The 12,726-nt window shown below is 38.3% G+C and overlaps 1 protein-coding gene across 1 annotated transcript; it reads left to right on the top strand.

Moving 5' to 3' along the window:
- The first annotated feature begins 784 nt into the window (after positions 1–784).
- Positions 785–12,684, top strand: LOC108664480. The gene is made up of 9 exons (XM_018151073.2): positions 785–955; positions 2,626–2,770; positions 6,683–6,837; positions 7,222–7,437; positions 7,778–7,966; positions 8,635–8,749; positions 10,194–10,205; positions 11,241–11,416; positions 12,445–12,684. The coding sequence occupies exons 1-9, from the start codon at positions 785–787 to the stop codon at positions 12,595–12,597; spliced, it is 1,332 nt and encodes a 443-aa protein (XP_018006562.2). The 3' UTR covers positions 12,598–12,684.
- Positions 12,685–12,726: the final 42 nt, after the last annotated feature.

Below are 12,726 nucleotides of genomic sequence, written 5' to 3'. Positions count from 1 at the left end.
AGGGAAACGTTAGGCAGTACGGTGAAGTGAGGGAAACGTTAGGCTGTACGGTAAAGTGAGGGAAATGTTAGGCAGTACGGTGAAGTGAGGGAAACGTTAGGCAGTACGGTGAAGTAAGGGAAGCGTTAGGCAGTACGGTGAAATGAGGGAACGTTAGGCAGTACGGTAAAGTGAGGGGAACGTTAGGCTGTACGATAAAGTGAGGAGAGCGTTGGGCAGTACGGTGAAGTGATGATGAATTGACCTAGTTAGACCTATCGGATTGAGACCACGTTGGGAGAGCAATGAATAAAGCAGGATTCCCAATTGTGATTGCTTGGGTTTTTTAATTTCTAGCCTAGGACTAAAGTCCCAGGCTAGAGCTGGTACAGATGACATTAGTTGTTATGCAAAAGCTTGATGCTGCACGATAAAGATCTAGCAGGTACATCCCGTGATTTCTAGGTTTGATGCACTACCGGGCAAGTTGGTACAATTTGAGATTGGTAGGTTTGATGCATTACCGGGCAAGTTGGTACAACATATGATTGGTAGTTTCGAGGCATTATTGGGGAGTTGGTACAACCTGTGATTGGTAGGTTTGATGCAGTTTGAGGGAAATCGGTACAACCAGTGGCGTCTTGTCTGATGCACTACCGCGACAGCTGGTACAACTATAGTGATTGATGGCTTTAATGCACTGCCGCGGAAGTTTGTACAACCAGTGACCGAGTGTACTGGTTTAGGGTGGAAGGCGTTACCGTGCCAGAGGAGCAGCTGTGAAGCAGAACACAAACACCCGATGATGGTGGCGTGCATGGACCACGTGACAGCTCTGGGCGCCTGCCCCGACACAGCGCCGCCCCTCTACATGTGCCTTAAGTGCAAGGAACAACTCGAGAAAAACCAGAGCAACGTTGAGCTCCAAGACGTCCTCAAGCCAATGACCAACATCGCGACGTCGTGTGAGAACAAGGTGAGTGTATTACGTCGTGGGAGAACAATGTGATTACATCTATGCGTTGTGTGAGAACAAGGTCATTACATTACGTCGTGTGAGAACATGGTGATAGTATTACGTCGTGTGAGAACAAGGTGAGTGTATTACTTCTTGTGGGAACAAGGTATTGTATTACGTCGTGTGAGAACAAGGTGAGTGTAATACGTCGTGTGAGAACAAGGTGAGTGTATTACGTCGTGTGAGAATAAGGTGAAGAAATTACTTCTTGTGGGAACAAGGTGACTACTTTACTTCTTGTGGGAACAAGGTGAGTGTTTTACGTCGTGTGAGAACAAGGTGATTACAGCTATTCGTTGTGTGAAAAGAAGGTGATTACATCTACGTCGTGTTAAATCAAGGTGATTGCATTACGTCGTGTGAGAACAAAGTGATTACATTACTTCTTGTGGGAACAAGGTGACTACATTAAGTCTTATATGAGAATAAGGTGATTACATTGCGTCGTGTGGGAACAAGGTGATTACATTACGTCGTGTGAGAACAAGGTGAGTGTATTACTTCTTGTGGGAACAAGGTGATTACTTTTTCACGTCGACGTGTTAAGATCTCCGGGGTAAGCTGCTCAGTCGATCGTTCAATTTAAATTCAGCTATTTGTGATTAAATATTTCAAAGTGCAACCGTCGGAACTACATCATGGCTTGCTCTCGATATTTTTTTAATATTGTTTTCTGCTATTTTATGCCAGTGTTATGCTTAGTCAACCTTCTGAATCGAAGTCAGATAGCTATTCAACCTCATAATATCTGAATAACCATTTGTATTCATTATTTCTTTAAACATTAATATTCCATTATTTTCATGTCATGTTTGTATTCTAATGACCCACCGCCCGCAGGTGTTGGTCGTGCCGTCATTCTTCATCCCATCAATAAACATACTAAACCTTCATATTCTTACTCAAGCCGAATTAATGCATATTTACTACAAATAATAGGAAGAGGAACGGTTGTTATCACATCTAAATCTCCATAAATAAACAGCCCTCCTTGTCCAAAGATATTCCTCATCCAATGCTAACGCAATTATCTCCCTCTGCAGCATACCATTGATGATGTACCTCATCCAACACTAACGCCATCATTTCCCTCTGCAGCATACCATTGATGATGTACCTCATCCAATGCTAACGCCATCATTTCCCTCTGCAGCATACCATTGATGATGTGTAGTGACTCGATCATAACTCGCACTATCATTTCTTGTGAATGTCGTAATTATTTTTATTAACTCTTCAAACTCGGTAATCACCAATTTCTATAGCTATTCGCAACTTAATTACCTAGAAACTTGCCAATTACTTCCTATGTCATCAATTTAACTTTTGAATAATCATGCAAACATTCTGTCAAGAGATATTCTCAATTTTCTAGCACTAATAACATTCGTATGATTTTTTTGTTATAATATAGTTATATACGACAAAAATACTTTTATATTTAATTCGATCACTGGAAAGTTGTGATTTTCGTTTAGAACGTGCTAGCGGACAGAGCTAGAACCATACGGTAGAATCACTTTGCTTTTTCACGTCGACGTGTTAAGATCTCCGGGGTAAGCTGCTCAGTCGATCGTTCAATTTAAATTCAGCTATTTGTGATAATCGAGTGCCTGATGTCTGTCAAGTGTCACGTCATCCAGGATTTGTTTTGCGTCATCGCCCACGGCACTCCAGGCTCCAGGATACCTGCAGCCAACCTCCTATTTTATTACTGGCCTAACCTCAATCCTAAGCTTTTCGATCGCAAGGGAATGCCGATCAAGCTCAGCGGTAAGTCTAGCTGTCTTATTTTGCAGGCTTTATTTATCTCAACTTTAATACCAAAGTGACAGGAAAAAAGTTCATCCATGCACACAGCTCAACAACATGATAATATTCCATATTTGATATTTGAACTCCACTAACATCATTTTTCATCTCTTTGCGAGGTGGACAATAATGCATTTCCCCAACTGAATAAAAAAGATCAATTGTTATCAGATACAATGTAGTGTTCAATCAAATGGCAATTGTCAGCCATGTTACAAAATCATTTTCGGACTTCATCTCCTTAAATGGCTACAGAATATTTTTGGTCTTTGTTTTTCTAAGCTGGGAAAATATTGACAAGGAAATAGTTCGATTTCAAAGATTTTATGCCTCCTTCGATTTATTTGCTTTTGGATCTAATTTCAAATTGAATAGTTATCATAGCGTTAAAATACATCCAACATGAACATTGGACATAATACGAATATTCGTGTAATGTACTTACTGAGAAATGTTAAGATCTGTTGTATGTGAGTGTTTTCGGTGTTTGAGTGTTGCAATTTGTTGCATTGACGTGACAGCTTTTGATGGCTCACTGTTGGCTCCACCGAGAGAACCTTGCTGCTTCCCACACGAGTCTTGGGTTGCAGTTCCACAAAGCTTGTGTTATATACAAGAAATAATTTGCTTCTATTTGTTGTGATGAAACTTTCTTGAGGGCGTATCATGAGTTCGATTAATGAAAGTAACGAAAACCGAAACCTTTAGATTGTCCATAAAATCCGCAGTTTTAAAGTAAACATACCATACCGATTATCCTAATTTTTTAATAATATTTAGAGTGATAAATGTAGTCACGAAGCCAATAAATATTTCTGTTTGATGCGTCGGTTGTCCGTGACAAATCTCATAAAAGATTCTCGACAGCCTTAAATTTTCGTCGGACATTAACCAAAAATCGTGCAGAAAATATTATCTGAAAACCCTGAAAAATCCTTCCTCAAGATAGAAAATAATATTACGATTAATGAGATAGATTTGCCTTTTTGCTGGAAATCTGATGCCGATTTTCAAATAACCAGTCAATTTTCACCAGTCTTGAGTCTGGGTGCTAGTTTTGCTGCCAAGAATCTTGTGTTTAATTGCAGGGATAAACTTTTTATCGATGAAAAACTGACGTCTGCCGTGGCAAGCTTTTAATACAAGAACAAGAACAAGAGCCTTACAATAATTACATACAACAATCCTTGTCGCGAAATCTTAAATAATCACTGCGTTACTGAATGCAACGCAAACAAAGGAACTATGAAAATCTATGTATATATAGATTTGAAGCTCCGAAAATAACATTCTGTTGGTCCTATACACTTCGTACATCCCAAAAGATCATTTTACACATCAGATTCATACGATTTAGATGAATGAATTTAGGTAAGGGAAATTTTAAATTCATCTTACTTGCACTAACTGAACCTGAGAATAAAAATTGCGCTAACTGAAAAAGGAACAAAAGTCTGTGAATACGAAAAATGCTGTGAAAGTAATTTTATAGCTTTTTAAATTAAAATGTGCATATAAATATTTGATTGGTTATTTGCTATTCAATTGTTTTTAATTAAAAAACTAAAGCTCTGATGAAATTATCACAATTTCCAAGGTCTCAAATGACAACACGGGACGCCTGAGTTGATTTCCTTAGAATTTCTATCCCTGTTATTAGATGAGACTCGGTTTTGTTCATTGCGAGTTTGAGAGCGAGAGAGAGAGAGAGAGAGAGAGTCTTAGAACTCTTTAATAGGTCGAACTGTTTTCAAACTGTTCTCAAGATCGAACTGTTCTCGAACTCTTCTCTAGATCGAACTGTTCTCTAGGTTGAACTGTTCTCGAACTGTTCTCCAGATCGAACTGTTCTCTAGATCAAACTGTTCTCGAACTCTTCTCTAGGATCGAACTGTTCTCGAACTCTTCTCTAGATCGAACTGTTCTCTAGGTTGAACTGTTCTCGAACTGTTCTCCAGATCGAACTGTTCTCGAACTCTTTTCCAGATCGAACTGTTCTCTAGATCAAACTGTTCTCGAACTCTTCTCTAGGTCGAACTGTTCTCGAACTGTTCTCCAGATCGAACTGTTCTCTCTGAGCTTGACGACCTCAAGTGTGCAGCCTCAACTGTAAATTTCTTCACTCCTGAGCCCATGACACCATATTGCTCTAAATTCAATGTGATCTTCAATGATTAAATGATGTTTTGACATGTGAATGTTTCAATGGAGTAAATCTTCTAGATTTCTGTACTTCATTTTTATTATCGTTATGAATCTGTTAGCCTTCCAAATGCCCATTGAGAAGCAAAGGAGGACTGTATTACTGATGATGTTAACACTACTAATTTTATATACTTATAAATAATCGTAAGTTGAGATCATTCTAACATCGACTGATGTAGTGTTGTCGCTGCGAGTGCTTGTCTTTTCTCCAAATTTTAATCACACAATTTGTTGCAAATAAGTTTCTCGGCTGGAGTCTTTTATTGTTTTTGTCAAAGATTGAAGAGGCAAATAGCTTATGACTTTTTTAACTGTTGAAGTTCAAATTGTTGGGCGATAAAGTTGCTCATTTGGTTTTAATTCAAACTGATGGGAGATTTACTTGCAAAATTTATTTTTAAACTCGCGTGAATTTCTAAAAATACTTTTCGTTTCAGAAAAAATTCATAGGACGCGAGGTGCTCATGCACCTCACAATTGTTCGAGGTTCCATTGTTTCTAAAATACAATAATTCTACTAGGGGCGTAAGTTCGTGTATGGCATTGACTGCTATATTCATCATGTCATCGCCACACTCCACGTTATCATTGCCAAAAGTCCCAAGCTTTACTATTCAATGCATGCCTTATTAAATAATTTGAAGCCTTTGAATCCAGTCATTTTCTATATTTTGGCGAGATAAATGGAAATTGGGATAAATGGCTATCAAAAATGGACAATTTTCGATACCTGAATTTCATTTAAACTAATCTTCCACATAATCGCATTAGTTATTTATGTATCATCCTCTATCTTTAGTTCATTAAAAGGATGCGTTAATTTACACTCACTTTTTCATTAAAAGTTTAATGTAAATAAAAATTATTCTAACAACTCAGTACTGGTACTACAAACATATGTTCGCATCCCATCACATTCTATAGGAATAACAGCGTGCGATAAAGTGAGTAACATCTCATATCGTTACATTTTGCAATCGTTGCAGACAATCCCTATATTCACTTGAATTTAATAATTCCAGAAGTATTTATTTATTGTACAAAATACTTTTTAATTGAATTTAATATTCGTTTAAATATTATTCATAAATTTCAGCAATATCGTTCAGTAATGAAAACAAATATCGGTCCTACTTTGTTTTCTTGATTGTCAGCCATCAATTTCCCTGTGTGCTTAAGTGTCTGTTTTTTCGTGTGTATTAACAAGAAATTTTTTTTACTTCAGCTAATATACCTGTTATTAAAAATAAATTACTTTTGTCGCTGTCAACACTTGCAATATATAATCTCTTTAAATCCAGCGATTTGTGGCAATCTCTTTAAATCCAGCGATTTGTGGCAATCTCTTTAAATCCAGCGATTTGTGGCAATCTCTGATATTTACCAACTCTGATGAGGATATGAAAAACTCTGTGATTGTGATTTTAACTATTGCTGCGAGAGTATTATAGCGATAAATCAACAATACTCGGACGTTTTACTGAGTTTTGATGGAATACTAATAGTAAAATTACCAAATTCTGAAATGTAAGTATAGAATTTAAAGCGGAATATTTCAGAACTGTAAATTCAACATCGGAAAAATATATGATGCGTGATTTTCTAAAGAGTAATCTAATTTTTGCAAGTTTCATGTGGCATCTAAGCAATGAATTTCATTGGCGGCAGAACCCGTGCCTAGCAGCGGCAATGAAAGCAGCCCCGGATTTTCCGACGAAGAAGAAGACGGTAAAAGGAAAGGCGGGAATAAAGACTTGAGGCAGTCAGACCCCGACTTGGTCTTGACTTGCTACGTCCTCATGCTGGACATCGCCTACAAGCAGGTAACTCAAATAAATTTCATCGTGGAAATAGATTTTGACCATGAAATTCCTGAGATGTAAAAGGAATTTTACATCTATTTATTTTTCGATGGAGGCACAAATGTTTAACTCAATGCTTCTTCCGAGTGGAATTTTACTCCTGCTCTGTCATGAAAAATTAAACACATTATAAAACAGGCATTTTTAATTTGAATTTCGTCTGAATTTGTTTCTCCTGACAAAATATTTTGCCTGTCAGGTTGTTTCCAGATACTAAATTTTAATGCAACAATGCTATTAGCACGCGAACAGGCCGTAAATGGAATTTTTATCTCAAAAAATTTCACGCATGCACTTATTATACTATATATAAACCGACATTTGCATCAATTTCTCACATATAAGATGGAGGTGCAGAACGTGACGAAGCATCAACCCATCACGAGCGGCATCAGCACGACGATGTGGCAGCTGTTGAATAAGATGTTACGCACCCCTTACCTCATCAGTCATGAGTGTCGACATGAGTGCTCATTATGCTTCCTCATCAACACATTTTTCCAGCTATGCACCGAGATTGTCACGTATCTCTGCCCCAAACTGCCCGTTGTTAACTCCAGGGTAAATCTTCTGCAAATATTATACTGATTAAAATACTCAGTCCGCCTGATTATTGTTCTTTTAGAGTTATTTTAAGAGTTATAATAAATATAATTGTGTAACAACTTTATAACATATCTTCGTTATAATTGCATTTTTTCTAAACATTGATAAACTTTGTAATTTGCAATTCAAGCCCTGGATGGGCAGCTTTTGATTCAAGATTCAGTCATGAACGTTTACCTCTTTAGTGTAAAATCAATGTCTGGCAGTTTTTTTCCCGCGTCAAAATAATGAACATTCTAAGTTGTCATTCTCATACTCAAATGATGTATTTTAAGACTCATTCGCTTCCCGCCAGGTTGCCGACATTCTTAAGAGCGTCGACGCAGGAGCCGACAAAAGCAAAACCGACGCTGCGCAGGCGAACGTCGCCGACGCCCCGAAAACTTGCGTCGCCAAAGCCGCGTCGCCGACACCCGCTGCCGCCGTCTCTTCTTCAGCGACCAACGGCGCAGCGAACGGCGCTTCGCCGACCGCTCTGCCTCAGGTCTGTATTTATTTTACAGGGATGATACAGCAACAAATGATTGCCATAGAGGAGAAAAAGTGGTATGAAAGCTTATTAGGAACTACAAATTAAAATTATTATATTAATCAATATTTGTCTGATTGATGCTCAACGGTACAACTCGAGCACCTAATAAAAACAATGAAAAATTAACTCAATCAAACGTTCAAGTGAGCAATTGAAGCTGCAAATCATTCCACAACAACATTTAGGCCGTGTCTGCTTTATTAACTAAATTCTGTTGAAGTTTGAATTGAAGTTTGAGTTGTAGTTTGGTGTTCCGAAGATCTCATGCGGAGGGAGACCTGGCGAAGAATCATAAATCTGATAGCGAATTTTGCGGAGAATTTGGCTTCGGGATTTTTAAAATTATTTTATTGCAACATGGGAATTGGCTGAAAGTTTTTTAATATCCATTGTGTTTAAAATAAATGTGACATTAAGAGGGTAAATTATTCAAACATATTTGCGCTCTGCTGCCGTAACGACTGAGTAATTAACTCGTGGCAAAGTTGAGCAATAATACTATCATAATATGTATTAGAATTATTCTTAAAATACGCGTTACTTTTCCCTGAAATTTTCAAAGTGTCGTGTGGAAATTTCGTGTTGGTTTTATTAACTCGCCACAACCGACCAACTGGCAGGTGGTGACAGCCACGGTAGCCACAGTGAGCGCCATGGACGTTGTGGCGCACATGCCACAGGAGCAAGTTATGGCGGCAGTTGCCACAGCCACAACTTGTACTGAGGAAGAGGCTGGTAAGTCACGACTCTTTGTAACATTAATATTGCAGCTAAAACTTAATGGAAGTGATTATAATTACGAGGAAGTCACAACCATCCGCCATCACAGGGAGAAAATTTGGGGCTTTGTCTGTTTTAGGATGTGTTTCAGCTTGTCCAATTATTAAATTAAATTATCATTTCAGCTTGTCCAATATTTACAATGTAGGAGCCTCAACTGAAGTACTTGCAATGCATAGTCTCGATATTAGTGAATTTGTCCAAGAGAACCGCTAAGATTATTATTTAAAAACGTAATCATTAAAATTTTTCAAAAAATGAGCAAACCGAGTGATAAACTAATTATCATTACTTTTCAAGTGGAAATGGAATTAGTTTGTTGCGCGTACGTTCTTGTGTGCTTTCTACGCTTTGGGCGTTTTTCTACAATATATTTATTTATTTTATAAAAGTAAAGATTGTTTTCCACAAACTATGCAGTGATGACATCGGCTGGAGGAGTGAAATATGAGGGAATGATTTCATCCGGCGCTGAAAACTGGGCAAGGATATCGCGGAGATTCTGGAAAGTTGGTTGGGTTTTCCGTAGATTTATTCTCAAAAGCTCCAATTTGGAGACACTTGGACGTATTTGAGACACCTAGACGGTCGTAGGTGCCTCGGTTATGGCACGATCGCTCACTGTTTGGAACAATTAAATATTTGCAAGCAGGAGTCAATTTTCTCTCAGCGAACATTTTAAAATTATTCAAAATTTTGGACCTATCCTTAAACCGTCTTTGGCAACTTAGATTCAACATAGAAGCAGCTGTTACCCTCCAAAAAAGTGCAGAATGCGACATGCAAAGTTACTTTATTTTCACATGGTGGTCCGACAAATATACTATTTCCATAATTAATGAAATAATTGAACAACATTATCACCAAATCTGTGATCATCTGCGTGTGTATAGTGTGTATGTATTACATGCGCATACCGGGCATGTGTACATGTGATCTTGTACACCATCGTCTTATTCTTATCACTATGGTCTTCATATCCATGTCTGCTTTTTCTTATCTCTGTAATTTTTTAAGCATATTGTTATCCTCTTCTTCTAATCGATGTGATCTTTTTCTTCTTACTGTCGTACGGTTCTTATAGTTGTGATCTTCTTGTTATCGCTGTCATTTTCTACTTATCTTATCACTGTGATCTTTTTCATATGACTGTCGACTTGTTCTTATTGCTGTAATCTAATTTATATCGTTGTTGTTTTCTCCTAATCACTCATCTTATCTTGTTGCTCTTCTTCTTATCTTGTTCTTATGGCGGTCGTCATGTTCATATCACTGTAATCTTGTTCTTATGACTGACGACTTGTTCTTATGACTTTAATCTTGTACTTATTGCTGTGACTTCATTTTTATCACTATCTTCTTATTCTTCTTGGCTGCCCTGCCTTCTCGCCACAAGCAGAACGGTCGCAGGGTAAGATTAACGAGTGTCAAGTTCAGTTAATTTTTATTTATAGTTAAAGTCCAAGTTATCCTTTATTAGCTAATTCATCATTTATGCTGTAGTAATTTTCAATCGAACGATTTATTCCTAAAATTTTTGTTATCGCTTGACTAGTTTAATTATCCTTGAAGCTACGTTCCTGAACAAAATTCGGGTAACGTCAAGGCTTCTGGCCAGGGATCGCTACACTCGGCTTAAGCCCGAAAGTAATCCTGGGGTTTGCTAGTCTAATTTTCGATCCCTCCGATCGAACATAATAATTTGCTTTCATACATTATGGTCGCATGAGAGTATGAGAAGGGTAGGCCGAGCCCAGTGAGCCATACTGAACTTGCAACTGGCTGCCCTTCACATGCTGGGTCGAAGCCAACATACAGCGGCTGATTGGCGTGCTCCCCGAGTCTTAGGCAGCACATATTGCAGAGTCGGGCCAGCATCTATTTTTTTAGACTTGTATTATACTCTTTAAGTTAATTTCCCTCGAGGACATGGCTTTCCCTCGACACCAATGACATTTGACATCAGTTCATTCAAGATCGTGATAATGATTGATTTCCTCACTAACTCCATTGGTTAAATAATTAGGCGGTTCAAGCGCGAATAACTTATTTATTATTTCAATGTCAAAATGTTCAGAGTCACGCTTCGAAAGATGACAGATTTTTGTTTCCGTGTGCTTATTTAAATTTTATTCGCAATGCATGAGAAAGTTATAATGTTAATTAAATACGATGAACAGTGCTTGCATGATGTATATAAAAACTCTAAATTCCAATGAAAAGTAATTACTTAACTAATTAAGGATCAATAATATAAGAGAAGACAGGAGTTGAGGCTACATGAGCCACCGCTGTGATGACCGCGTAGTGACAGCCGGCTTTGTCGCGTAAATTGTTGTTAGCAATTTAATACTTTAAAAAATATACAAACTGACCTGACATTTTATTTCATCTTCTGTTCATGAGAAATAATAATGAAATTGACTTGAATAACGTGGCGACTCAGCGAATGCAACGGCCGTGGTGGCGACGGCGAGTGTGGTGGGCGAGGACGATGAGCCCGTGGTGACGACCCAGCCGCTGGAGGAGGACGAGGACGTCTGGGTTACGTCGCAGGGCAACTTCAAGTTCAAGCTCGAGGACCTGCCTGCCCAGCTGCAGGTCGTCTATGCCCTGCTGGAGGTAAGTTCAACTTGAGGACCTGCCTGCCCAGCTGCAGGTCGTCTATGCCCTGCTGGAGGTAAGTTCAACTTGAGGACCTGCCTGCCCAGCTGCAGGTCGTCTATGCCCTGCTGGGGGTAAGTTCTACTTGAGGACCTGCCTGCCCAGCTGCAGGTCGTCTATGTTCTCTGATTCATCTTTACTGAAAGCAATATTAAAAAAAACTCATGTTAACTTACGTAAAATAACTGTTCAACTAAATCGATATACGTCAACGTAATAGAAGTGTTCCGCTAATTGCTCGAAATTTTTAATTTTGATTTTTTAACTGAAGGAAGCACTCGCCTGACTTCATTATTATACTACCCTTTGAGAAGTACTCGGTACTTCAATAAATCCATTATAATTGCGAATACAAATCTTCCACAAACTTTGCACTTGATATCGCAAAAAAGTAATCGATCAAATTCATGTCCTTTAGCGTAACTGAAAGGCTGCGTTCAATTTTTTACAACACTTCTCTTTAACTTCACTTCTTGTCTGTTTGTTTGTTTGTTTGTCTGTCTGTCTGTCTGCTACGAATCTTGTAATCGAAATTTAATACACTTCTACTTATCCTGTCGATCTAAAATTTTGCACACTTGTGTAAAGTTGGAGACAATGCATGAATCAAATGTCAAAATAAATGATTTTAATAATTAAAAAAATTCAATATTAAAAAATTGAAAAAATAATTTTGTCAGCTACAAATCTTATACGTAACTGATATTTGACACACATTTACCTGTCTAATTGATCTTAAATTTTGCACACTTGTGTGAAATCAGAGGCAATGCATGAATCAATTAACAGAATAAATAATTTTGGAAAAAATTATATATTACAAATATTTCTATATATTAAAAAAATTGAAAAGTAATTTTTTCCTAATTTTCGAAAATTAGATGAGAAATTCATTGTACATCTGTTAGATTGGAGATACTGGATTCTTTGGAAGTGTTGTCTTTAAAAAGTAATTTTTAAACGTATATTATTATTTGTCGCTACAGCGGCTGTCGCGCATCAGTGATGGCGACGAGGTGTACCACATCTGCCTGTGCCTCAAGTATCTCGTGCTGCACGGCGAGGCGTTCACGCAGACTGCGCACCAGCACCGTGGCATGCTGCTCTGGTGCCAGGAGAACATCACCATACATACGTGAGTATCTCGTGCTGCACGGCGAGGCGTTCACGCAGACTGCGCACCAGCACCGAGGCATGCTGCTCTGGTGCCAGGAGAACATCACCATACATACTTGTGATCGATGCGTTCCAAGCCTTCGAATGTTTCC

The sequence above is a fragment of the Hyalella azteca genome, unplaced genomic scaffold (genome assembly GCF_000764305.2).
Source record: "Hyalella azteca isolate HAZT.00-mixed unplaced genomic scaffold, Hazt_2.0.2 contig16545, whole genome shotgun sequence".
In the NCBI taxonomy this organism is placed as follows: Eukaryota; Metazoa; Arthropoda; class Malacostraca; order Amphipoda; family Hyalellidae; genus Hyalella; species Hyalella azteca.
Note: the sequence above shows the minus strand (reverse complement) of the source record. Positions and strands in the feature narration are given on the sequence as shown.

Bases quoted from the DNA above. Each gene is read 5' to 3' on its own strand.
- LOC108664480 (XM_018151073.2), top strand. From the start codon at position 785: ATGGTGGCGTGCATGGACCACGTGACAGCTCTGGGCGCCTGCCCCGAC. The intron at 2,771-6,682 runs GTAAGTCTAGCT...CATTGGCGGCAG, and splicing joins AATGCCGATCAAGCTCAGCG to AACCCGTGCCTAGCAGCGGC. The intron at 7,438-7,777 runs GTAAATCTTCTG...GCTTCCCGCCAG, and splicing joins TGCCCGTTGTTAACTCCAGG to GTTGCCGACATTCTTAAGAG.